The sequence below is a fragment of the Mus caroli genome, unplaced genomic scaffold, assembly GCF_978045245.1.
Source record: "Mus caroli unplaced genomic scaffold, Mus_caroli_1 scaffold_8, whole genome shotgun sequence".
Lineage (NCBI taxonomy): Eukaryota > Metazoa > Chordata > Mammalia > Rodentia > Muridae > Mus > Mus caroli.
In genome coordinates, this window is record NW_028227263.1 from 35098268 (window position 1) to 35125282 (window position 27015).

The 27015-nt window shown below is 45.7% G+C and overlaps 1 protein-coding gene across 4 annotated transcripts in view; it reads left to right on the plus strand.

Annotated features, from left to right (window-relative positions):
- Nucleotides 1-27015, plus strand: part of Irag1 (inositol 1,4,5-triphosphate receptor associated 1) — a 115798-nt gene that overhangs the window by 58004 nt on the left and 30779 nt on the right. For 3 of the 4 annotated variants that reach the window (XM_021167038.3, XM_029479807.2, XM_021167036.3), the window contains 8 exons: nucleotides 874-951; nucleotides 1555-1607; nucleotides 1785-1832; nucleotides 2085-2696; nucleotides 4756-4834; nucleotides 21033-21156; nucleotides 24308-24338; nucleotides 26754-26894. In XM_021167038.3, coding sequence (XP_021022697.1) covers nucleotides 874-951; nucleotides 1555-1607; nucleotides 1785-1832; nucleotides 2085-2696; nucleotides 4756-4834; nucleotides 21033-21156; nucleotides 24308-24338; nucleotides 26754-26894 — 1166 coding nt within the window. The remainder of the gene's footprint in view (nucleotides 1-873; nucleotides 952-1554; nucleotides 1608-1784; nucleotides 1833-2084; nucleotides 2697-4755; nucleotides 4835-21032; nucleotides 21157-24307; nucleotides 24339-26753; nucleotides 26895-27015) is intronic. The other variant, XM_029479806.2, reaches the window with a different exon arrangement.

Below are 27015 nucleotides of genomic sequence, written 5' to 3' on the forward strand. Positions count from 1 at the left end.
CTTGGCCTCCAGGTTCTAAATGGCCCAAGCCTTGCAGAGATGACCCCTTCAAGAAGCCTTTGTGCTCAGCTTCCAGAGTTCAAAAACACCTACTCAATTCTACCCCTGAGAACTCTCCCATGTTTTGCTTTCAGGACCTTTGTGTAACCATTTGGTACTTCGCTATGTATGGACAAATGCCATTCCACATGCTGCTCACGTTATTAATTGAACTGCTATGTCCTTAGCTCTAGTGCAGAGAAACCCTGTGCAATTCCCATACACACTGACCCTTGCATAACCTCGCATGACAGAGTCTGTCTAACATCCTCATCCTTCCTATGATGACCCTGTCTGTGGTGGGCATCTCCCCAGCCAAGGTCTGAGAAGGCCATCCTAGGCTCCCTGGGCTTCCTGGGCTTGGTATCCAAGGACCCAGGAACTCTGGAGGAGAGACAAGGATCCTGTGCTGTGGTCCTTCTTCCTGAGTGCAAGGCTGAAGCAGGTTTTAAAGAAGTCTAAATGGCCTTGGAGGACAAGGAGAGTGTTGGAAATCAGACTGGCTCTATGGCATCTAGAAAATACAGCCTGGCATGCTCTTCCTGTCAAGCAGTGCCAGGTCCTCAGATTCTGGAAAGTTCTCTGAGGCCAGGCCCAGCAGGTTAAGGAATGTGACCCCATGTCTTTGAAATTACCTGAGGATCCCTCTGCTGGTCTGGCTGTATCAAAAGTTGGGGTGTAATAAGAATCTTATATGGTGGTTCAGATCAGCCCCTGACCTTTACAAGGCAGTCTCGGTTCCCAGGGGTGAAATCTCCCTGAGAGAATGATCCATTTGGTGGCAGAAGTCCTAGCTCTTCACGAATGCTAGCCAATTGGCGTTTTTTTCCACAGCTGTTTCTCCAAACCTCAGCTCTGGGGCTTCTCCTGCATCCTCCAGGAGCTGCTCCCTCACCATCTCCACACCACCAGGTGAGGCTGACCCTGCCCCTCCTGGCTGGGAGGGGGCAGATGGACAGGCTGAGCGAAGATAGGGCCTAGGTCATGGGAAGCAGGCTCTAATGGCTGCTCTTTGCTCGGAGAGAAGTCGTCACATTTATTTTGAATCATTTTGTTTGGGCCACTATGAGTTTTGTCAGTTCTGTAGTACTGGGATTTGAACTTAGGTCCACACATGCTAGGTAAGAACTCAACAACTGAGCTGCATCTCCAAGCCTAGTATGTGTGTCGGTCTCTTCCTTTCTGGGCTGTGTCCAGAGCCACACCCTCAGGCAATGGAGTCCACAGTGTGCCTTTGTCAGTGCTGGAAGGTAAGCCCGGGATCCTACACTCACAGATGCTTCCTGATCATCAGACCTCAAGATCCTCCATGACTCAGTTTCCTTATTTGGTTTCTATGGTGTTTAAGTGCTGGCATGTGAGCAACAGCAGTGTTTTTGGCTGCCAGATCTTGTGTGTGTGTGTGTTGGTGTGTGTGTGTGTGTGTGTGTGTGTAGGTGTGTGTGTGCTGTTAAAGTGACAAGCAGGGGACTAGGCAGGTGATGAACATCACTTAAGTGCCCTGGCCCATTGCAGGTTTGGACATATGCAGTGGTCTTCAGTCCCCTCTGCCAGGAGCACCACCACAGGTAACAACACGTAGGCATGCCATTTCTCTGTCATTGGATCTCTTGTCCCTAACATATCTGGACCCTCTGTAACCCCTGGATTAGGGAGGCAGGGGAGGCATTTACACCATGCTAAGCTTCAAGAGGGGTGCAGGCCTCTTCCTACTGTTACCAACCTGTGTTTTTCTTCTTCTTCAGCAAAAGGGACATGAGGACGGGGTCTCCTCGCCTTGCCTCGGAGAGCCTGTGAGTTTGTGCTTTGCTCACTTTGCCATGGTTAGAAAGTGAGGAATGTGGTCTCAGAAGCCTAGCAGGACCTGGATGTGAGTAGAGGGTGGGTTCTGGTGTCAGCAGAAGACTCCTCTGTCTTATGAGATGGAACTCTGAGGGGGAAAGAGGTATGGCAGGTCCTTTTGCATACTCATAAATGGGCTGTTGTTAAGGTCTGAGTTTCCTCAGCCTACCCCCGGGGTCTGAACTCTAGCTTGTCTCTTTCAGAATGTCTCCAAAGGGCTAGCTGATCGGAAGCAGAATGACCAGAGAAAAGTGTCTCAAGGCAGACTGGCTCCTCGTTCTCCCACAGTGGAGAAAACCAAAGAACTTACAGTAGAACAAAAGGAAAACTTTGATCCCCTTCAGCACGTGGAGGCCACGCCCATGGCTCAAGCTTCTGGAGCAAGCATCAGTGGGAAAATGGCGCTGAACAGCCCCCAGACTGGCCCTTCTGAGATGGAGCTGGGGAGGCAGCTCCTGAAGACAGCTCGGGAAGGCAACCCTCTGCCCAGAACCATAGCCCAGGGCTCAGGAGGAACGGTCTCCCCACATTCCCCGGGACAGGGCTCTGCTGGAGAGCCTATGGGGTCCAAAGCTGGCTCCAAGGCTGAGCTGAGGTCCCCTGTGTCCCGGCCCCCACTGATTCGGGGGGTCTCCTGGGACAGCAGCCCTGAAGAACCCGGTCCCCTGCTGCAGAAGGTGCTCGCTAAGCTGCCCCTGGCAGAGGAAGAGAAGCGGTTTCCAGGCAAAGCCAAGCCAGCCAAGCCACCTGGGCTCAAAGACTTCCAAATACAAGTGCAGCCGGTGCGCATGCAGAAGCTGACCAAGCTCCGGGAGGTGGGTTCCTGCCCTGAGGATCAGTGTATGCATGCCAGAGCCCCCTGAGCTATGGGCGTTGGCACTCAAGCTGGGCCCTAGGACAAGACAGCTCTGACCTCATGAAATCCCAAACTTCTTGACCCCGAGAAGACAGTCCCATCAGTGTTACACCCCCATAGCACCAGCTTCGGGTGCCTTTCGCTCCTGTTAATGTATAGAAGTCCCCTGAAATACAGTGACCACAGTTCAAGAGAAGTTAGCCACATGGACTCCTTATCCTAAGCTGTCTTCCTCCTCCCGCTAGACCTGGTGAAGGAACTTCTGATGGACTATCTGGTCACACCTAGAATTGGGCAAAACCAGGATAAGTGGGCTTTCCCTTTGTAATGTCATCCATCCTGCCCTCTTGGTACCTGTTAACCAAGGGCCTTAGACCTAAGTACCACTATGACAATGGCCATTGGGGATGCTCCTCCTTGGTGAATTTCTTCAAGTGTCCATGGTGTCCCCAACATCCATTAGTCATCAAACTAGGAATCATATTCAGTCAGGGGGCTGCCCTGCTGTGTGTGATTGAGAATATCCAGATGTGGAGGGGTAAAGGAGAGATCAGGGTATAAATTAGAGGGGGACTTAACTGGATCGAAGGTCCTGATCCAGTCCCTTCTTTCTTAGGTGGCCAACCTCAATCCAGGTCAAGGAGACTGGGGGTCTGGGGATTAGGGCCTGGGATAGGACAAATTCCCAGGCTCTTCTATTAAGGCAGTAAGGGCAAGGAAGTGAGGACCAGTAACACTCCAGCTCTAAAAAGAGTATCTAGTGAGAGTATCTACTAGCAAGGACACATTGTAACACTACACTGGGCTGTTCAGAGAGCTTTGGAGAGGAAGTGGCTCAGTCAGTAGTGTTCTACTAACATGCACAAGCCCTAGGTTCCCAGAGTCACATAAAACAATGTGTGGTGGTAACTGTAATTCCAGCACCAGAGAGGTAGAGGCAGGAGGATCAGAAATTCAAAGTCATGTTCAGCTATATTGGAAATTTGAAGCCAGTCAGAGATAGATAGATGATAGATTGACATATAGATATATAGATAGATAATAACTTGATATATAGATGATAGGTAGATGATAGAGGATAGATAGATAGATAGATAGATAGATAGATAGATAGATAGATAGATAGATAGTTGATAGTCTTGATCTTCTGGGCTGGAGGCTTAGAAAGATGAACAATTTACACAGAACTCCCACCCTCCAATACAAGGCCCAAGGTAGCTGGTAGCTTAAAACAAGGTTGGGCAGAGCCACCTAAAGTGGTTCACATCTCATATCCCTAGAGGCAAGTGAAGACAAAGTGGGCAGACAACTGGAGATTAAGCTTCATGGACTTTAGAGGCAGGGAGAGTAGGCCACTCCCTCAGAATTCTCCACATCCCTGCAGGTCACTCTCTCCCAGCAAGGGAAGTCACAGAGAACCTGGAAGTTCATGCTACCAGTTGGTGTGGCACCGAGATCTGCTCTGTACCCTGCCCAGTGTGCTGGCAGCTGAGGGACTGTGGACCTCTGGCTTGCCAAGTATATAGCGAGGGCATGGCCTGGATTCTGTTGCCATGGCCTGGGTACTCTTTGTTATCCCCTCTCTTTCACCTAGCCCAGAGGCCAGTCGCTCAAGTGGCTTTTGTCACTTGGGAGACTGAGAACCCTTGGATGTCACCAGGAGCCAGGATATCACCCAGACATCCCGAGAGGGCCCTCGTCTGACATGGATTGTCTTGGAGCAAGGGTAGCTTATTGGGTCCTCCAGCACCCCCAACCTTGCTCTGCATGCTCAGCCCCCAAGCAGTGACTCTCAGGCTTCATTTGTCTGGAGGTGCCACAAAGATCATTAAGAAAGGACTGTCACTTACACAGAAGGGCAGGGCAGGAGGCTGCTTCCAGCAGTGAGACCATCAAGAATCACTTCCAGAACAGCTGCATGTGTATCCAGGGGACCTTAATGTCCCCTAAGTTCTTAGTTCCTCAGGATTCCACCCTGTGTCATCACCTGAACTGTGTTCCTTCTTCCTCTCACCAAGGAACACATCCTGATGAGAAACCAGAACCTGGTGGGGTTCAAGCTCCCTGAACTGAGTGAGGCCGCGGAGCAGGACAAAGGTAGGCAGGGGGTTCGGGGCGGACCTGTGTGCCCTCCCAGGGCTGGTTAGGCTGCTGGCGTTCTATGTGTGAACATTCGATTTCCCATCAGTCTTTGTGCGTGAGTGAAGGAAACAGATTGTATAGCCCACTGAGGCAAAGCACGCTCAAGTCGGTCTCCTTCCTGCCATCCCGTCCTATCCCTGTTAGTGGCATTGGGTCTGGAAGGCGCCCCAGGCCTGAACTTTTGACATTGCTTTTCCCTCACACCCAGGAAGCTACCCAAATAGAGCAGTTCCTCTTTTCAAGACACCAGAGCTCTCTCTTTTCAATCTGCTGTCATCACAAAGTCCATAATCCAGCCCTGCCCTACTGGGTGTCTGCATATCCCTTCCTCCAAGCCTTCTGTTCTCCCCCATGCCACAGACTCTGCCACACTTCTCTGAAAATACAGACAGAGGCTGGATCCTCCCTGTTCCTGCCTTTGTGCGTCCTTCCTCTGAGTTCGCTGATGTCCCGGGGTGAGCCACAGCTGTCCATCCTGGCTCTGCTACAGAGTGAACAAGCTCTGTGGCCTCACCGGGCCTGATCCCCACATTCTACCTTGTTACACGGGGCTATCATAGTTGCCTCGAACATTATCAAGACGAGTACACAAATGAAACTCTATTTACAGTGTGCCTAGAGCAGCACCCTTGTACATAGTGAGTGTTGTCTAGGTGCCAGCCATTAAGATCCCCAGAGATGCTACTGGGCCCCAAGAGCCCTTATCTTTCTCTGGGGGTATGTCCATGTGTGCACATGTGTGTCTGTACATAAACTGTAAGCTATATGCTTATATTCACAGTGCTGCCTGACACTGATAAGCCCTGAGTAAATACTTGACTGAACAAATGGTGCACAGGGTAGATACCGAGATAGCTGCTTAAAAGCAACTGATAACCAGAATGCTTCATAATGGCCAGAGAAGAAAGAACATGCTTTTAGGAATGCTTCTAGAAGGGCAGGCTCTCTGTTCTTCCCTCTTCCTCAGGCCTGTGGACACTCACTCCCTTGTCTCTATGTGTTCTGTTGAATCATTGCACCTGTCTCTTAAAGGAGTCGGTCTGTCCATCTGCTGTAAAATCACCCTCATTCCTTATTTTGTATTTATGAATATGTATATATATATGCATATATATCTTGTCTTTTGTTGGTATTTATTAAGTGGTGATATGTACAATGTTATATGTAACTATACATATGGCACTATTGTTACCATTTTAATCATTTCCAGCATGTGGGGCAGTGGCCTTAGGTCCAGTCTCGCTGTATTGTGCAGCCATCACCACCGTCCATCCACAGACCCTTTTCATGTCCCTCAATTGCAGCCACACCCATGAGGCACAGCTGTCCGTGCCCTTCCCCCAGCCCCTTGCACTCCCATTTCACTTCCTGTTTCTGTGGATTATGTCTTCCCTAGGTCCCTCACTTAAACAAAGCCATACGATATTTTACCGTCTCTTTCTAATGTCACCTCAATAAATCCTCTCTAGTGTTTTGCAGACTCTAAGTCATTGGCAACTCAGATTTAGTCTCCCCCCAGGAAACTAAGAGGCAGGGACTTCTGCTCTCACCTTATTGTTAGGGAAACTGAGGCCCAAAGGACTGCTGATTCCATCGAATAGCTTTGCTATCCCAGGAGCAGTTATGAAACATGGTTTAGCATTATTTAATTTTAGATAAACTAATCCCGAGGAGGTCGGCTTGTGGGGGGCAGGGCAGTGAGAGCAAAGCCAGTGTCCCAAAACTTCTGAAACTTCCACCTTTCTCCTGTGGGCACGGGTGTGCATCAGGCTTCACAGAGCACCTCTGGAAGGACACACTCCCCTCCCACACTGTCTATGGCTGGTGTCGTCATCTTATGAATCACTGTTCTGGGCTGACATACAATAACCACCACCTTCTCAGTTAACAAGGTTTCAGAGGTCCTTTTTGTTTGTTTGTTTGTTTGTTTGTTTTTTTGAGACAGAATTTCTCTTTATAGCTCTGGCTGTCCTGGAACTTACTTTGTAGACCAGGCTGGCCTCAAACTCAGAGATCCGCCTGCCTCTGCCTCCCCAGTGCTGGGATTAAAGGCATTCGCCACCACGCCCGGCTCAGAGGTCCTTTTTTAAAGGACTGAATTATTTTTAAAAAATTAACCATCTCTAGCTGGGTATGGTAGCACATGCCTATAATACCAGCACTCTGGGGGCAGAGGCAGGAGGCTGTCTGTGAGTTCGAGGCCAGGCTTTAACTCATACTGAGTTATAGAGTCAGGGTGATGTATCTAGACCCTGTCTCAATAAGTCAAAGCAAGCAAGCAAACAAATAAATAAACCACCTTAGAGATGGGGAGATGGCTCAGGGGTAAGAATGCTTGCTCAACAAGCACGAGGATCTAAGTTTGAGTCCCTAGCACCCACATACAAAGCCAGTCACATGCATAGCGACAATGCATGCCTGTAGCACCAGAGCTGTGAGGAGTGGAGACAGGAGGATTGCTATGGTTTGCTGGCTGCCAGCCTATCTCCAGATCCCTCAAGGCAATGAATGACAGAGCAAGAGCAGCCAACATCTCCGTCTGTACACACACACAGACACACACACAGACACACACACACACACACACACACACAGAGACACACACACACACAGAGGCATAAATCACATACATTTATAAATATACACAAAGCATTAACAATATTTAGAGATATCCTTTTAAATGTATACTTCTTCACTTTTAATTGTTTTATTAAAACACTAGACAAACCTCCTAAGAGTTTATATCCATGAGGCTGGAGAGGTGGCTCAGCAGTTGAGAGCACTGGCTGCTCTTGCAGAGGACCTGGATGTGCTGCCCAGCACCCACATGGCAGCTCACAACTACCTGTAATTCTGGTTCCAGGGAGCCAACACCCTCTTCTAGCCTCCTGCAGCACCGACACCCATATGTTGCAGATGCATGCAACCTCTCATACACGTAAAAATAGCAAATCTTTTTAAAAAGCTCTTACCCACAGCCCCATGGAAGCTTGATTCTTTCCAAGAGTTACCATTTCCTAAGTTGGTTCGATGGTATAGACACAACTGCCTTTTAAAGGTTTGTCTCACTGAAGTCATAATAACTAATTACATGTATTTAGATATCATATTTATGGCTGAGTGGGTTCATATTTCCTCCTGTGTGACTGTCTCTATTGTAAAATATTCCAGATGTTTATAGTTTTTCGTCTGTTATAAACAGTTTTGTCTTTGCGCTTGTGAGGTTTTTCTTTTTTTTAAAGTAATTCCCTTAGGATACATTCTCAGACATGGGAGTGTCTGGGTCAGAGTGTAGAAATACTTGCCTCTTATAGAATGGATCCGAGATCCTCTCCAAGAGCAGCCAGTGCTCTGAGCTGCTGAGCATCTCTCCAGACCCCAATTATTTTTAACAAAGCAACAACATATTTTATTTGTGACATTGTGATAACAACAAACCCTGCTATGTTAAAAAGCAAGAAAGATCAAAATCTCCTGAAAGAAGCTGGTGCTATGTGTCATGCAGCCCCCAATTTTTAAACTTTTTAGTTTATTATTTGTATGTGTGTGTACATTCATGGGCATGCATGTACATATGGTATGTATTTTCTTTCACAGTCATGCATGTACACATGATTGTGTATATATGTATATATATATGTGTGTATGTGTGTGTGTGTTTATAGGGGTACATGTACACATGGTGTGTATGTGTGTGTTCATGCACGACCATGCATGTACACATGATGTGTGGGTGTATGCACATACCATGCTCCACATATTTATAGTTTGATTTATCTGTGTTTATTTTGCTAATATCTCTTCATCTTGCTAGTAAGAACATCATCTTTTTTGTTGTATTTTAGTTTTTGACATGGAGTTTTCCATGTAGCCTGGAACTCACTATTTAGAGCAAGCTGGTCATGAATGCATAGGGCTCTAACTTCCTGACTCCCAAGTGCTGGAATTGATGGTGCACCACCACACCTGGCCCTGTGTGCTTCATTTTAAGATATAGGTATAGTAAGACTTAAGAGCTCATTACTACAATAATATTTTGATAGTGTTTCTATTTCTTTGTGACAGTCATATGTTACATTTATATATATTTATGGAGAGCAGGGTTCTGTTTGCTGTTGTTACTGATTCTGTTTGTTTTATTTTATTTTGTTTTATAGTATTTTAGTGGGGTTTTTTGGGGGGGTGGCTTTTTGTTGTTGTTTATTTGTTTTGTTTCTGTTTGTTTGTTTGTTTGTTTGTTTGAGTCAAAGTCTCATTCTGTAGCCTGAACTGGCCTAGAAGTAGCAATCCTTGTGTGTCAGCCTTCTGAGTGCTGGGATTACAGATATGTCCCACCATACCCAGCTTGGCTCTGCTTCATTCTGGCCAAGATGTTTCTTTTGAGTCATGACTTTAATGAGACTATGTTCTCATGTGGATTAGCCCTCTCTCAGTACTTTTCTTCTGAAACATATCTGTGCATATTTTACATAGATTCAAGTCAAGATTGCAGAATGAGCAACGAGCGAGAGGCCAGAGGCCAGGAGACAGGAATCTGTCTCACCAGAAGTGAACGGAGGTTTAAGTTTCCTGGCATCTCACATTTAAGAAGTGCACCATCTTGTGCACCTTGCATGCTGGGTTCAGACGGATTGCCCATGCTTTCTTTGCTGTGAAGTTTGTAAGACTTTAATTTACTCACCTTGCAGACAGTCGTGTCTCAGCTGGACACATTTAGGTATTTCTGTTTCTCTTGCAGAGCGTTTAGTGTTCTTTGCACACTCTATGTAACCTTATTCATTGGTAACCAGGACTCTTAGTTCACTGGATTTCCTGACCAATCAATCACTAGGAGTGGAGATGAGTGTGGCCCCGTGTCACATGCTTCCTGCATTCTAAATATTGCTCTTAAGCAGTAGAGTGCTGACTCTGGGGACTGGGACAAGGACAGCAACCAGAGTGACTACTGCATGCCAGCTGCTGTGCTGAGTTGTTGGACCCTGGTAGACTCAGTGCTCACATGAACCACGAGAAGCAAGAAGGTCTGCTGTAGTCACATGACACGCAAAGACAGAGAGGCTTGTGAAGGCCTTGGTGATGTGCGGTGATGTATCTCTTAACCGCAGGAGCAGGATCAGAGCCTGAATGAGACCTTTGACCCCCCTCGGCAGAACATCTTTCTTTCTGAATTTACAACTCTACCTCCTGTTACTTTTATTTTATCTGGTTTAGCATCGTCTCAGTTATCCTGCCTGTGGGAAGCCATGCGCATCTCTGTATCTGTGTGTGCTTTATCACTTCGGTACCATTATCTAACCCGAAAATGGTGAGGAGAACATTTGCCTTGCTTCTCTTTTGGAGTGAAGTTTAGTGTGTTGTTTTTTCTTCCAAGAGTCATGCATCATATTAAATAAATGCACTATTTAAAATTATATTTATATGATTTGATATAAAATATAAGTAGTAATTATAAAACATGTTATTGTCTAGTTAGGTCTCTCTGTTAACTGTGATAAAACACTAATCAAACCAAATTGTGGGCAGACACAGTTTATTTGGCTTACAAGTCCTGATCACAGGCCATCATGGAGGAAGATCTGGGCAGGAACTCAAGTAGGAGCAGAGGCAGGAACCATGGAGGAGAGCCTCTTGCTGGCTTGCTCATCTTGCTTTCTTATACCAACCAGGACCACAGTGGGCTGGACCCTTGTAAGCCTATTATTAGTCAAGAAAATGCCCCACAGAGATGTCTAAAAGAAAGACTGGTAGAGGCAACTCCTCTTGCTCGATGTGTCTTATTTGTGTCAAGTTGACAAAACTAACCAACACAATATTATTTAACCCTTTATCATTACATATTTATACATAGTTATATATATACTTAAATTTCTATTATACATTTATAATTACTGTATGATTAAAAACATTTTATATGTTTTTCTTTCCCAAGTTTCAAAATTGGTGTTGAAGTCTATCAAATATATTTTTTGAAGAGAGTACATATTATTCGATTAATTTAGTAATTTTCTTCTCTCCTTTATTTATTCGTATGGGTACTTGGTACATTTCCTTTTACAGTCACCAAGTCTGTACCTGTGCTTGTTTTGGAGTATCTGCAACTTTTTTGGATTAGGAAAATTAAAATCTAAATTGTTGGGCCCCAGGGACTCCAGACACACTGTGTTACCATTTGCTCTCCAGTTCCAGTTCCAGAGAATATTATTTAGGTGCTGGCTGGCTTTGCTCCACCCAGGCATCCAGGGACCCTCACGTCCTTTTTGTTATCTTTCAGCAGACTCTTGGGAGTCCCACAGCTTAGAACAGGACAGGGTGGAGGTAATAGGAGGGTGTGTGTGTCAGATTCCAGAGCAGGGTGTGGACTGTAACTCCTCTTTCACTTCAGCTCTGTGGTAGCGTGGCTTCACAAATAGCAAGAGCAGCTAGGAGCATGGTTGCTAGCCTAAGAGCTGCCTTGCACCATGTTCAACCCCCATTCATGTGATAGATTGTAGTTGTCAGCTATGTCCCTGTCATATCATCTTCTCAATTTAACAATATACCTAGGCAGCTTCCCATTTAGTACCCATGGAACCTTAATTTTTTAAGATAAAAACTAAGCTGATAAATAGGCATTTCCCCACATGTCTCTCTACTATAAATAATGGTATGATGAACTCTCGCACATGTTATAGAAATGCCCATTTTCTAAGGGATGCCATTCTACAGGTAAAACGGGTAGATTAAACGGTATTTTCATATATGTGTGTTTTTGGTTGTGTGTAGATTGTCAAACTTTTCTACAAAATTATGCCAATGTAGCTATACCTAGCCTGTAGCAAAGTCTTCCTCTCTATATTGATAGACGGTCACTGAGTTTTGTGAGTAGGTAAGTGAATCTGACTCCTATGAGCTCCCAGTGTTAAAGGGAAATTATACAGGAGGGCTGACTCAGTGGGTGAAGTGCTTGCTGCACAAGCGTGAAGACTGTGGATCTCAGAACCCATAGGAAGCCAACGCTGCAGCACACATCTGTAATCACAACACCTCTGGGGTTAGATGGGGTGAAGACAGGAGCCAACAGGCCTGACATCCACAGTGGCAGACATGACACAGGTCTTAAGTGAAGTGGAAGGCAAGGACTGGTCCCTCAGGTTGTCATTTGACATCCACACGTCATTATGGTATGTGTAGGTTCCTCTACTCATGAACAACACACACACACACACACACGTTCATAAACAAAATGAACCCAGGGTGTTCAATAAATGAACACTTCCTCCTTATTCTCTCAGGTCTAAGGCGTGGGTGATTAATAATTTGGGTTTCATCATTTACTGGTTGGTGAGCTTTGGGCAAGTTTCTTGGTCTTGGCACCTCAGTTTACCCAGCTCTTTAATGGGGATAATTATGGGACCTAAAGTACTCATTAACCTGATGTAATGTTTTGTGTGACCCTAGTCTTAAGTTCAATTAGATCCTGCCATTCTTTCAATGACAGTTGCTGAACTGTGGAACTCTATCTAGGCAACCAAGTGTGACAGGACAGGATTGGGCTGCAGTCATCCACAGGCCCCTTCCCATCATGTATCCAGAACAAAAGATCCAGGAGCCCTCCAAGCTTTGACTCAGAGAATATGTCCAGGCTCTAAACCAGCGGATCTCAACCTGTGGCTTTAGCAAACCTCTATCTTCAAAAATATTTACATCACAATTCATAACAGTAGCAAAATTACAGCAACAAAAATAACATTAAAGTAGCAACGAAAATAACATTATGTTCGGGGGTCACCACAGCATGAGGAACTGTATTAAAGGGTTGCCGCATTAGGAAGGTTGAGAACCCCTGCTCTAAATTCAACAGAGCTCACAGGAAAAAACGAATCTCTGATGATGCTTTCATGAGAAAACTCTAATCTTGGTGCTGTTCCTTGGGGAGACAGGAAAGGCCCTTATCAGGGTGTTCTGGAGTCTCCAGAACCTTGGCACTCAGTTTCCCCAATAAATCTGACCTTCCCAACAATCCAACCTGTTCCCTTCCCAGGGCTCAATCTGCAGCCTTTGATCATTGTTTCAAGACAAAGATGTGAGGCTGATAAGGGCCACTCTCCAAGTTGTTTTCTGGAAATGTGATGGGGACTAAGGGAGTGGGGCTCAGACCATACCATCAAGAAGATGGCTGTGTCCCAACAGCCATTAGTGTTTCATCCATCTCCCAATTTGACCTTTGGCCCACATTCTTGACAGCTTACACAGCACCCAGAGTCTCTGCAGTGCACTTTTGTCTCACAGGCTTCGTTCTGTTCTCAGGACGAACACTGGGACCTTGGAGGACCCTCCGAGGCTCTGGGCCAGCCCCATTCACCTCCCAGCATCACCTATTAGGCTCTGGGTCAGCCCGACTCACCTCCCAGAATCACCTATGAGGCTCTATGGCCAGCCCCACTCACTTCCCAGCATCACCTCCCAGTATCACCTCCAAGGCTCTGTGGCTATCCCCACTCACCTCCCAGCATCACCTTCAAGGCTCTGAGGCTAGCCCCACTCACCTCCCAGTATCACCTTCAAGGCTCTGCAGCCAGCCCCATTCACCTCTCAGCATCACCTCCAAGGCTCTGCAGCCAGCTCCACTTATCTCCCAGCATCACCTCCCAGTATCACTTCCAAGGCTCTGCAGCCAGCCTCATTCACCTCCCAGCATCACCTCTGAGGCTCTGGGCCAGCCCCACTCACCTCCCAGCATTACCTCTGAGGCTCTGGGCCAGCCCCACTCACCTCCCAACATCACCTCCCAGTATCACCTCCAAGGCTCTGTGGCCATCCCCACTCACCTCCCAGCATCACCTTCAAGGCTCTGAGGCTAGCCCCACTCACCTCCCAGTATCACCTTCAAGGCTCTGCAGCCAGCCCCATTCACCTCTCAGCATCACCTCCAAGGCTCTGCAGCCACCCCCACTTATCTCCCAGCATCACCTCCCAGTATCACTTCCAAGGCTCTGCAGCCAGCCTCACTCACCTCCCAGCATCACCTCTGAGGCTCTGGGCCAGCTCCACTCACCTCCCAGCATTACCTCTGAGGCTCTGGGCCAGGCCCACTTACCTCCCAGCATCACCTTCAAGGCTCTGAGGCTAGCCCCACTCACCTCCCAGTATCACCTCCAAGGCTCTGCAGCCAGCCCCACTCACCTCCCAGCATCACCCAGAACCACCCTCTCTCAGCTGTCAACATCTACCTTTCCTTCTGCAGCTCCTTCGTCCTCCATCTCCCAATTTCCCCTCTACACGGAGGGTTTTCTCCTGTCTTCTTTGCCCAGTGAACTCCTGTTGTAGATTTCCTCTGATTAATCTCTGTCCTCTTAAACACTAATTTCTGAAAGGGACACTTGTGTGAAAGTTTTGCTCAGTAGAGCATCTATCTTTGGCTCCAGCCCCCTTGCCTGGGACATAGTAAGTACTCAATAATTAGGGAAATAATTCATGAATGGATGGATTCACCTGCATTCTCTGTGAGAGGAAACCCAAGGGCAGACAGAGTCACTGTAATGCATCATAATGCAACTTTGACTGAGCAGAGGTCCTTGGGAACAAGGAGGAAGAAGCAGCTAGCTTAGCAGATGAGTCAAGGAAGGCTGGGGGCTGCTTTGCTCTGGAAGAGAAAGGCACACCAGGCAGGGCAAGTAGAGGGGACAAAAGCTCATCTCTGGTGCCTGGCATGCTTCAGAAACAGAATTTCAGCTGAATCCACTGTGTAATGTGTGACCCAGGGAGATGGGCTGTGTGACCCTGAGGCTGAAGCAGTGGTATTGGGTCGGAGAGAGTGAAGACCTCAAGGGCCAAGTAATAAGTTAAGACACGTGGTGAGCCAGAGAAACCTACAGGAAAGGAAACTACATCCCAGCCCAATTCTCCTGAAGAGATTACAACAGCTGGCCTGAGATGGGAGATAGTCAAAATTTATAAAGGCCCAGGCCCTGCCATCGAGATAATGCCAAATTCCAAATGCTGTCATTGGAGACACCCCTTTGTAAAAGACACCATGTAAAACAATATGGAAATGGTGTGGTGAGGGACAAGGGATGACAGGACTGTGGAAGGATAGTTTGAAAGCCATTTGGAGGTGAGGAGAGTGGGACGTGGTGAGAAGGGCATCAGAAAACCGCCAGGAATCTACATGCGTGGCCTTGTGGGTAATGGTGAGAGTACCAGGTCTCAGATCTCAGCAGGGAGAACTCCCTTGAGAAGAAGACCAAGTATCTGGATTTGAACATATTGAGTGCCCACGGGACACAGCTGAGATGCAACAGTTTGACAGAATCATTTTTACATCCTGGTTCTACTATGGATGAGTTTGGCTCTGTGGGAATCTATAAGCCCTAACTGGTCTTCCGTTTCCCCGACTTAGCCGAACAACTGTAGGCAGCCAACAAGAAAGAGTATGGAATGTGTGGCTGATGTTTTATGAATGGTGGTGTTGGAATGATTCTTATTCTCTGTATCTAGTTGGTGATGTCTACAGGGTCATTGGAAGTCTGGACCAGGTTTCCAAGGAAGGTGGATGGTTCTTCTACACAGCTCAAGGCTGGGTCACAGTCTCATGTCTCACACAGGGAAAATGCTTTCCTGAGAAGACAGAAGCAAAGAAATGTATTCCAACTGGTGTCTCTGGCCTTGGAGGAAAGTAAAAGCCTCCTTGTTGCACCAAAATGTCCCCCTTTCCACAAATACATAAGAGGATAGGGAGGAAGGAGAGAGACTAGACTAGATGTACCCTTCAAGATAAGAACATAACAATTTAATTGAGTTTGAGGTGAAGTGAAGTGAAACCGTAGGACTTGCTGAATCTCTGCTATTACTTCCTCCACAGAGGAGAAATTAGTTTTGACAATGTATTAGGAAATACATTAAGGGTTTAGAGTTGTGGATTTTTCTGGCTTTGATTTGGAGTAATTGTTCTAAATCCTTAACCCAGCATAACGTCGGTCACATATGGCAAGACACAGAAATAATAGTCATGAGAGAAGTTTATATTCACAGATTCCCTAACACAGGAGGCACAGTATACCCTCTGGGCCAGATAGAAAAGCACCAGGGTCAGCTAGGAGGTAGAAGGTGGGTGGGAAGGATCTTTACTGGGGTTTTCATGACAAGGAGTGAGCTGAGCAGAGTAGGTACCTTAGGAACCTTAGAGTCAGATAGTTTGAGTAATCTTAGCAGGCTCTGGAAAAGAGACAGGAGTCTAGTTGTTGGATACTTGATGAGGAGGAGCAAGAATGGATATTGCCTTGGTATGTGAGAGATGGGTAAAGGAGAGGGTTGTAAATACAGGTTCTAGGTTGATTGGGTTGGTTTAGATGTCAAAGGCGTACTTAAAGGAGAGTCTCCCCCCTGTCTCCTGTAATGGGCTAGCCCCGGAGCGTCAGTCTTTCCAAGATTGAAGACCCTAAGGCTGGAGTATCAAGAAAACAGAAAAAGCAGAACATCTCATTATATATTTTCTTTGCCAGCGATTTCTTCCAGCTTTCTTGCCTCTGACTGGCTAGCTGATGAATTCTCCTCTGTGTGTTGTCAAGGTTATAACATTTCCATTCTACTTTGTAACCAGCTTTCACAGTTGTTCAGTTGTGCACCTGAATAAAAGGGTTTCACACTTACTGCCAGTTCCCTCCTTGTGGCTAACCATCCTTAAACATTTTTATTTTGATTTATGTTTTATTTAGTTGGACTTCATTATCTAGTAGTTTTCCTGGGAAGCACTGGAAGTATTCTGTGTCCTGAGTTCTAGCATATTTGAAAACATCTTATTTATCAATAGCCTGCATAACTATAAAATTATTGGCTAATTCATTTCTATGAAATGTTTCCCAATTGTGTTCAGCATTGTAGAGATACCCAAGACCTCTGATTTACTGTGTCCCTTAACCTTTATATTCCCTGCATGTGTATTTTCTTTCCTGTTAGGAATAAGATCAGTAGCATTTCTTTATAGACATGCCTTGAGAAGAAAAGAAAAGAAAAGAAAAGAAAAGAAAAGAAAAGAAAAGAAAAGAAAAGAAAAGAAAAGAAAAAAGAAAAGGGAAGGGAAGGGAAGGGAAGGGAAGGGAAGGGAAGGGAAGGGAAGGGAAGGGAAGGGAAGGGAAGGGAAGGGAAGGGAAGGGAAGGAAAGGAAAGGAAAGGAAAGGAAAGGAAAGGAAAGGAAAGGAAAGGAAAGGAAAGGAAAGGAAAGGAAAGGAAAGGAAAGGAAAGAGAAAAGAATGGAAAGAAAAGCCTCAGATGTATAGTCAACCTCCAAGTTCAACTCTTCCCTCCACTAAGGACAAGTTTTCTTCTATTATGTCTTTGAATATATTATTTGTTCAATGAAAGGGTCAATAGAACTCAACTTAGAACCTTCCTTCTTCAATCTTTCTTTTCCTCTTTACATTCTTTATGATCATTCAATCTATCTGGTCCACCTTACTAATTCATGTAAAACTGTGCGTGTTATATGTCCTCATTTTTAAAAAACACCCTGACCAGTTCTGTTTTTTCAATCTCTTATTCATTCCATTCTTGGTCTTTAATTTTTTTTCCTTAAATAGAATCCTTGTCCATTATGTGTGATCTTCTTTTCTTGTCCTGATTTCTTATTCTCATTTTTTTCAGATTCTAGTTTCCCCTAGAGTTAAGCAGTTACTGTATATATTTTGCACAGAAATGCAGTTTTTCTTTTTCCCCTATGTTCCTGCATCTATGTGTCCATCGTACATCTGCCTCCTGTGTTTCCATTCTTCCTTCCTTTCTACCTTCCGTCTTTCCTTCCTCTTTTCACTCTAGTATTTTTGTCTAGCTGCCATGTCATTGGTTTCCACTTCATCTGTTTGAGACTGGACATTTCCACTGGGATCTCCTCCTTCCTTGAATGTGTTGGGGGAGGAGGGTTGGTTTTCATTCACTCCCTCCTGCCGCGTCTGAGATCTCTTTGTCCTCTTCGCTCAGTACTGAGGACTGGGTGCTCATGGGTACTTCTTTGCTGCTTGAGTGGGAGGAAAGAGGAAGTTCAGACAAAGCTGTTAACAGCAGCATTTGTAGGCTTTCTGCTTCTTTTCTATAACTTTGTTCAGAGTCCAAAACTGGAGTTTATTATGCCAAATTGAGAGATTTCTGTTCCTCCGGCGGGGATTAGTGAGACTTGGAGCGCCAGTTCAGGATGGAATTGTATCAAGAGTCTGTCCAGATGTTTATCGTCTAGACTTGACCCACCCTTACCAAGAGCCATTCATTCTTCAGCCAGGCAAAGGAAGAAAAGGTAGACGAAATCAAGGACTTTAGCCACTGTGCTATTCTCTAACGTGGTTCGTGTGGAGCTTAAGTTGGAGCTCTCCATACGGCTCCTGCTATATCCGAAGAGCTTGCTTTATTTGTTTAGTTGTTTTAAATCTTCCCTTCTGGTGAGCTCCTACATATTATACAAGGAATTCTGATACAATACCAGCTACCCATTCCTCCTTTCTTCTCTCCTCCTTCTTGGCAGGGAAAGCTAAATGCCAATACAGGCAGCACTTTCTCTTATCTTCTTGGCAGTGTTGGTATGGTAGGGTGTAGGACTTTCTAGAGAAACTTTCTTTCTGACGTTCCTCTGCAGGCTGCCTACTCGTTCTATCTACTCTTTCTTGTTCTGTGCTCTTATATTCTTAGACGTTTCCTTATCCAGAATTCATTTTTTTTAAAAGACAGGGTTTCTCAGGGTAGCCCTGGCTGTCCCGGAACTCATTCTGTAGACTAGGCTGGCACTGAACTCAGAGATCCTCCCTGAGTGCTGGGATTAAAGGCATGCACCATCACCTCCTGTCAACATTTATTTTTTTAAAAAAATATTTTGTTTGTATGAGTGTTTTGTCTGCATGTGTGTCTGTGTACTACACGCACACCTGATGCTTGAGGAGGTGGTGAGCCCCCACATGGGTGCTGAGAATTGTACCCAGTTCCTTTGCAAGAACAAGTGCTCTTAACCACTGAGCCAACTCTCCACCCCCAGAATCCACTCTTAGGCCTGGTGTTGAGATGCATGCTTGTCATCCCAGAATGCAAGAGGCTGAGACAAGAGGACCAGTACAAGCTAAAGGCTGGCCTGGACAATATAGTGGCACCCTGACTCAAAGCAAACAAACTCAATAAAACCCCTGTTCTTTGAGGGAGGAAGAAAGAAGAATCAAAGGTGGGGGTACCCCATTTATTTCTAGGAAATTCTGTTTTTAGCCATTATTATTATCATTTTCAATACTTTATTTTTCTGTATTTAATCATCGTTGGCACATATATAATTGATAATATGATTTTTGGTTGTTAATTTAGTTGCATTCAGGGAAAGGGTATTTGGTTCTGGTATCCACTTATACATGGAACTGCTATTTTATAAGAGCTGGTAGCCCTAATTAGTTTCTTTTCTTCTTTCTATTTTTGTTCCTCCTCCTTCCCCTCATTTTCTCTCAACTTAGAGGGATGTTTTAGGCAGAAGCCCCCAGTGTGTCCTTCATCTGGAATTAGATTTGATGTTTCAGACACACATACAGCAACCTCAGGAGCCCCCCACTTAGCTGGCTCTCTGCTAAGTGTGTCAGAGGTGCATAGATACAGAGCAAGGTCACAGATGACACATGGAGCTATCAGTGAACAACAAATGCCAGCAGAAAGCAAGAGCTGACAGGTAGCTACAGGAACTTCTGGTCTAGTGGTACACCTAGAGATGTAGTATTGGCTGTCCTGTCCACGACAGATGGCCCTGTAGCCTTCATTTGAATAACTGACATATCAAGGAGTCTGTAATACTGTTCTGTTATTGAACAGGGTCAATCTGTTAAAAACCTATTTACTGTGAACCCAACTGTGTCCTTTCTCCTCTCTGCTTTGTCTCCCTTGGTGATAGGAATCCCAGTCTTAATTCCAGCCAGATGATTGGTACAACTTTGCCTTCTGTTCTGACCTCTAGCCTAGCCTGCAATTCTGGAAAACAGACAAGGAAATTGGAACACTGCTAGGTCAAAAGCCATGGCAGACAGTAAAAAAATGGGGATAGACAGCTGCGTGTAAATGCAGCACCCTCACTGGTCAGGACCAGTGGGATCCTGAGGTGGCTCGAATGAAAGATGTCTAAGATGTCTGAGGTTGTTACTTCACCCTAAATATGCTGTGAGTGAGAACACGGTAAGGCACAGCAAGTCTATCTTGTGTGGATGTGAAGGTGCCCAAGGTGTTGGCCAGTGGTCTGGGTTACACTTGCTAGAGAACATCTGGGGTCTCTCAAACAGCAACAAGGCAGAGTATGTATAGGCATGGGATGGGTCTAGAGACCATGAACCATAGGATTCCTCAAAGAGCCACTGGGAAGTAGGCGACAGATCCAGGAAAGAGCTGCTCAAGCAGAAGAGAGATTTACAGCCTGCTCTCTCCATTTCCCGGTTACAACCTTGCATCATTTGGGGAGGCAGCACATGCTGTTTGTTGGCTCTGTTGACGAGCAGACATCCGTATTTCTGAGACCTGTGACGGGGCTCTTGACCTTAGCTTTATCCTGGAAAATACCTGCTTCTGTTACTATCTAGTGGCAAACAAGATGCTGATTTCTAGGTAGGAGCTAGGAGATGGTGCTTTTGGATTTATTTGGGAAAAATTATCAGTCAAGAGATCCCTTTAAGAGCCTAACAAATAGAGAGGTTTTCCCCAAACACCCATAATCAAAGAGTCAACCAGCTTCCAGTTGCCAGAAACCAACATCTAAATGCCGGCACACGATCATACTTGACATTGGGGATTATGGGAAGAAATGACTGGGGCCAGATAGATGTTGGTTTGCCATCAAGCTGTGCCATTTGCTATGCCTATATCTTCAGCAAGCTACCAACTTTATTGAGCCTTATACTATCCACAAGCAGAAGAGAGATTTACAGCCTGCTCTCTCCGTTTCCTGGTTACAACCCTGCATCATTTGGGGAGGCAGCACAGGCTGTTTAAAGGATGGTTAAGAAGCAGTTCTTCAGGCCACTCTGAGGGTAAAGTAAAATAGAAAACAATTAATAAGGTCTCTGGCATGTAACAACCTGCTTACAAGTGTTGACAGCTCTCCTGGGACCTGAAGCCGGCTGCCAATAGTACTAGTATGATTTGAAACAGGCATTCTATAAGGAAAACTCTTATTTTCCAGGAGTCTCACCTGAACTCGCCCCAGCAGCTGAGGAAGAAGAGTCTAAGAGTGGTCTGGATGTGATGCCCAACATTTCTGACATATTGCTGCGCAAACTTAGGGTTCACAAGTCACTCACTGGAAGGTAAATCAGGACATGAGCTTTTGAAGATCTTTCAGGGGGTCCCCATGTTAGACCATGGGTGGAACACAGCAGAGTATCAGTCTTGGTTTTCATCCTGAAACGGATGCAGTCCAGTGGTCCAGGCAGGGCTGATGCAGCCAAAACACAAAGCACAAGGTGGGCCATGTTGGTATTTCCAACTCCAAGAGTATATGAAATTCAGGCAAGAACCTTTGAGGACACAAGGGTCACCAGAGGTGAAAGTGGTGGGCTTTGGGCCAGAGGACATACATTTCAAAGTACTTGCCAGGGGACACACATGTCAATCCATATAAACCACTTACCTGTGGGACAGACGGTATATGGAGAGATGCACAACATCCAAAATCATGTGAAGAACTGAGCAGAAAGTGCCCCAGACTTCTGCTCACAGGGAGCAGGTTCCTTTCCTTTCTGAGTTTTTGTTTCATTGACTGTAGAAGAGTTGTAAGTGATTTGCCACTGGCAGGATGCACTAAATGAGACCATCTGTGGGCAGGGCTTGGAAGAGTGTCTGCCCAGAATGCATCCTTGATAGCTGGATTAGAAAGTAAAGAGTGGGGATTGGAGAAATTTCTAGGAGCACCATGAGATAGGGCAACCCAGAGAACGATCTAAGTGAGACACTGGGAAGTGAGACAAAGAAGATCTTTATGACAGGGTAGTCAGGAATCCAGGTCATAGTGACAAGAAGCCACACGTGCAAAGATTTTGGTGAATAGCTTTCCAAACGAAAAGAAGTGGTTTTAATAAATGTCAGGGAGACAACTGGCGAGTCACATGCAAAAGAGCAAAGCTAGGGTCTGGAGAGATAGTTCAGAGGATAAGAGCACTGGTTGTTCTTTCCGAGGTGCCGAGTTCAGTTCCCAGCACCCGAATGGTGATTCAGAATCATCTGCAATGGGATCTGATGCCCTCTTCTGTCACCCATTCATGCATGCAAATAGAAAACTCATAAACAAAATATAGTGAACAGCGAATGAAGCTACCATAATACACAAACACCAGCTCAAAATGGACCACAGACCTTAATGTCGTGGAATGCTTAGAGGAAAATACAAGAGACAAGCAATCTTCATGAGCTATGAACTTGGGATAGCCCACAGCTCCAGATAAGACAGGAAATCACACATAGAAGGTTTTAAAAGAACAGGTAAAAAATAAGTCATCACCATCATCATAATCCTAATAAAAAGCCTGTGCCTCAACGCTGCCCAGAAAGTGGAAAGCGACTCACAGAATGGGAGGAAGTAGTCATGGATCATTTCCCTGGTCAGGTGCATGGGTCTATAAGGAATTCTCGTGATTTGATAAAATTTAGATTTCAAAGAGAGAGCACACTGGGTACCTGAGAAGATACGCCATTACTCTGCATTGTCTTGGAGGCCCATGAGTCTGCCTCCTTACTGCTTAGTAAGAACTGGCTGTGTCATGTGACCACTGGACCTCCACCACGCCACCCTGTCCCTTACTGTTTGTGTGTGTTCTGTAGCTCAAAGTAGAATGTGAATCACCGAAGTAGAAAAATAAGCTTGCCTAATTATTTCTGGAAAGATGTCATTTTCATTTAATAGCTAAATGAACCTAGGTGACAGAAGCACATTTTAAGCACTTGATAAACCCCCCAGACCGTATGTGCCTGTTCTGTATTCAAGTGAGAAAGCATGTTGACCCTGAGAGGACAGGGCCTGTGTCAAGAATTTTAAGCAGGAGACACCTTTGTCATTGTTTGTCCCCATACTCTGTTTTCTGCTGGCTTGATGGCCACAGGGTCTTGCTGTCTCATCCTGACAGGAAGGCTCTTGCTGTCCTTGGTCAAGGGTGAGAACCAGCCCTTCCCAGAGATGGATGACCCCTCTCCCTTTGCTCTCAGGGTCTCTCCGTACCCATACAAGGGAGGAAAATTGTGTTTCCTGAGAAGTTTATTGATGGCGTGCTTACTCGCCAAGTCCTGTGACGTGAGTTGGACCCCCTCCTGGCCTCCCCACCCAGCACAGGAAAGCGCCTGTGTGGTATTTACGTTATCTGGGCTTCCAATGGAGCCAACTTTAGTTACTAAGGGCTGCACAGGCAGCCACATGGAGTGGTTGTGCAGATAAGGAATCTGTTGACTGGGACAAGCTGTGGGAACTGCTCAGGAACCTCTCAGAAGGTCACCAATATGCCACCCCGATTCCAGAGTTTGGAGGCTCTTGTTGTAATGAGCTCTACCAACCCTTTTCTTACCAAATAGATGTTTCTGGACCAAATAAATGTTTGTCACAGTCCTCGGAGTCTAGGAAGGAAGGATCAGTCTTTACAGAGCTAGGGAAGCCCTTGAAAGCTACAGTTTACGTCAGACATAGTTTGAAAATGACAAATGCATGTGTGTTTTCTGATTTCTCACAGCCTATGGGTAAACAGTAATAATAGCCAAGGTGCCATATACAGCTAACCTACAGTGGGCATTGGTTACAGGACGCACACATATGCACACCACACAGATAGCAAAATCCAAATGTTCAAGACCTTGTATAAAATGGCATAGTACTTTCATATAGTCTCAACAACCCTCTGATACTTTTAATAATCTCTACATGATGTATAATACCCAATATAGTGTAAATTCTATTTCAGTGGGTGCTATTCTGTGTTGCTTAGAGAATATGGCCAAAAGAAGTCTGAATAAATTCTGTATAGGCACAGTTTGTTGTAACATTTTCAATATATAGTGGTTGCTTAAAGGAATGTGGAACATGTGGCTGAGAAAGGCTGACTGTATTTACACATACAGTACATATGTGTTCATGCATATATATATGTGTATGTGCAAACATGAATATATATATATACATATGTATATATTCCTATAAGACATACAATATTCTGATATTACATGTGAGCAAGCTGGAACTTAGAGGGGTTGTAGTGGCTGTTCTTGGGTGCTGACCCCAACATCTAATATTCCACACCCCCTCTATAAAGGTCAGTGGTCACAGATGACAGGAAGGACACAAAGGACTGTATCTTTTCATCTCACCAGCTCTGCTCAGTCCTCTTCTGGAAGTGCACGACCTGCTGGTCATCCGAAGTCACCTTCTGCTTTATTTAGTAGGCTGGATAAAGTTCACCTGTACTTTTTTCTTCTTTACAGCGCCCCTCCACTCACTGAAAAGGAAGTTGAGGTAAGTGGCTCACGGGCTCCGTGATGTGTTCTGACTGTCTCTGATGAGGTTCATCCACACATTCCTTCCTGCAGACTGTGGCCCTAACGTTTCTATACAAGAGTGATAACAGTGACTGTGGGATGTTCTGAATACTTGTTCCCAGCCACTACTGAGTTTCCCAAGCCTACCTCCATTCATTTTGACAAATCTGGTGAGAGGTGAGAAGGTTGCTGGAGCTGTCACCTTCAAAGACTGTTGTTGTCCCTTGATGGATGAGTTTCCAATACAATGCTAGCCAGGAGACTTTACAAATATACTAAATTTAGTCCAAAAATTTTAAATGTGGCCATGTTTGAAGCTTCAGAGTTTGTCATGGAGGACAAAGGTACTGACCTCCTGAGAGCTTGGGTTGCAAGAAGGCCAGCTCAGCCGACAGTGTGAAAGCTCTTGGTGCTGCCTTCCCTGATTTAACCTCCTTGTCCCAATGCTGGGTGATGGGCGAGCTGAGAATTTTCATTCTGGTGAAGGGACAGATGGACAAGACATGTAGCAGAGGTGAGTCAGGGAGGGTTGGAGAAGTGGAGCAGATGAGCAAGGGAAGATAGACAACCTGAGACAAGTGTCCTCCACCCACACCAGGTAACACAGTGCCCTTGAACTAGACGTTACCACTGCAGCGAGTTCACAGCCCCCACCCCTAATCAGGTGATCTCCCAGGAGCTCTGCAAAGTAGGCAGAGCAGGACTTAAAGCAGAAGAGAAGCTGGGCAATAAAACAGCTCACCCAAGCTCCCAGACTCAGGACTTAACAAGAGTGAGTTGGATATGAATATTCCAACTGGCCTCAGGACCCTTCGTGTCAGGTACAGAGAGCTAAGCATTGAGAACTGCTCATAGACGGGAGCTGGGTAGGAGAGAGAACCCTCATCACTGGCCTGTCATTTATGGAGACTGATCATGCCAGCTCTGTTAACGTCAGACCCTGTTCTCAGGTGTGTGCTCACATAGCCATCAGCATGGCAGAAGTAAAACAGACTTGGGAATCAGATGTAAGGCCAAGTCCTCGCTCTGCTATTCATGTGTCACCTTGAACACGTTAATGATGTCTCTAGTCTTGGTCTATTCACCTGTAAAATGGGTGTAAGAGTCCTCACTCCAGAGAGTTGTTGTGGGGTTAAATGTAACAAGGTTTATAATTCACGATCACGATGGTCAATAAGGGGTAATTTTCAATAGACCCACCACTGTCGTCTAGGAGGCAGTTCTTGTCTGGAGATAACTGCCATTGGCCATGTTAGATGAACTCCAGAAGCCAGGCAGGGGTCAATGATCATGGAGGTGAGACGGCTTAGTGATTAAAAGTCCTATGCAAGACTGACAACATTATGACCCCACAGTAGACAGAACCAATTCCTGGACGCTGTTCTCTGGCCTGTACAAACATACTGTTCACACACACACACACACACACACACACACACACACACACACACTGAAGGAAGAAACAAAACTGCTCCCACTTGCTTCAGGCAGGGCAGATGAAGCAATTGGAACACCTCCCTCCCTTCTTATTTCTCGTGTGGAGTCTACTTGTCTATTTTTCCTCCTCAGTAGTTATGTGTTATGGTGAGTACTAACTCCACATCTGATCACCTGCACCTTTAAAATGTTCGTTCTTGCCGGGCTGGAGATGGCTCAGTTGTTAAGAGCACTGGCTGCTCTTCCAGAGGACCTGGGCTCCATTCCCAGAAACAACATGGTGGCTCCCGTTCCAGGAGATTCAACTCCGTTTTCTGGCTTCTGCACTTGTTGTGTGCACGCATACATGCAGGCAAAACATCCATACACACAAAAACTTAAAAAAAAAATCATTCCTGTATGGTGTGCTTCATTTTGGGCTGGAATATTTATTCCAGGACATTTATCATAACTGATCCATACCTGATCTTGTCTAATCTCTGGGAAGTTACTTAAAGGTGACATAGAACTGTGAGATAACAGGGTTAGAAATGGAAGTTTGCTTTAAATCCACAAGCCTGTTGCTGAGTTGGCCATTCTTCAGATATAGAGGTTTGATGCAGACCTCCCCAACCCCCTGAAATAGGTCCCAGTGTGAGTCCAAACTGCTTACACAGCTCTGACCTAGGCCTAGGCCTAGGCCTATCTCAACCCAAACGTGGATGCTCTTGATTCAGGGAAAGGCAGAATGCTATTGTCTCCTGGCTACATTTGGTCCTGGGAAAGACCTTGCCTGGACCTCAAGGATTGCCATTTGTCTGTTTTGGTGTGTTTCACCATCAAGGGAAGTTTACCTGCACATGGGGGCCTTGGGGACTAGTTCCTGGTAAAAGGGCTTGAGCAAGAATCCCACCCGCAGCCTTGCTGGCGGCAGTCACTCCTTCCAGCACCTCTACCACACTCTTGTTCCCAACAGAACGTGTTTGTACAACTGTCCTTGGCCTTTAGAAATGACAGCTACACCTTGGAGTCTAGAATTAACCAGGCTGAAAGGGAGCGCAACCTGACAGAAGAGAACACGGAGAAGGAACTGGAAAACTTCAAAGCCTCCATAACGGTAATTGAAGAGCAACTGCCTCTAAGAGCTGGGCCCACTTCTGCCACTAGCAAAGTAGTCTCTGGGAATGAGAAGGGATCCAAGGTCCTGACAGAGTGTTCCTCAAAGGACTGGGAGGGGC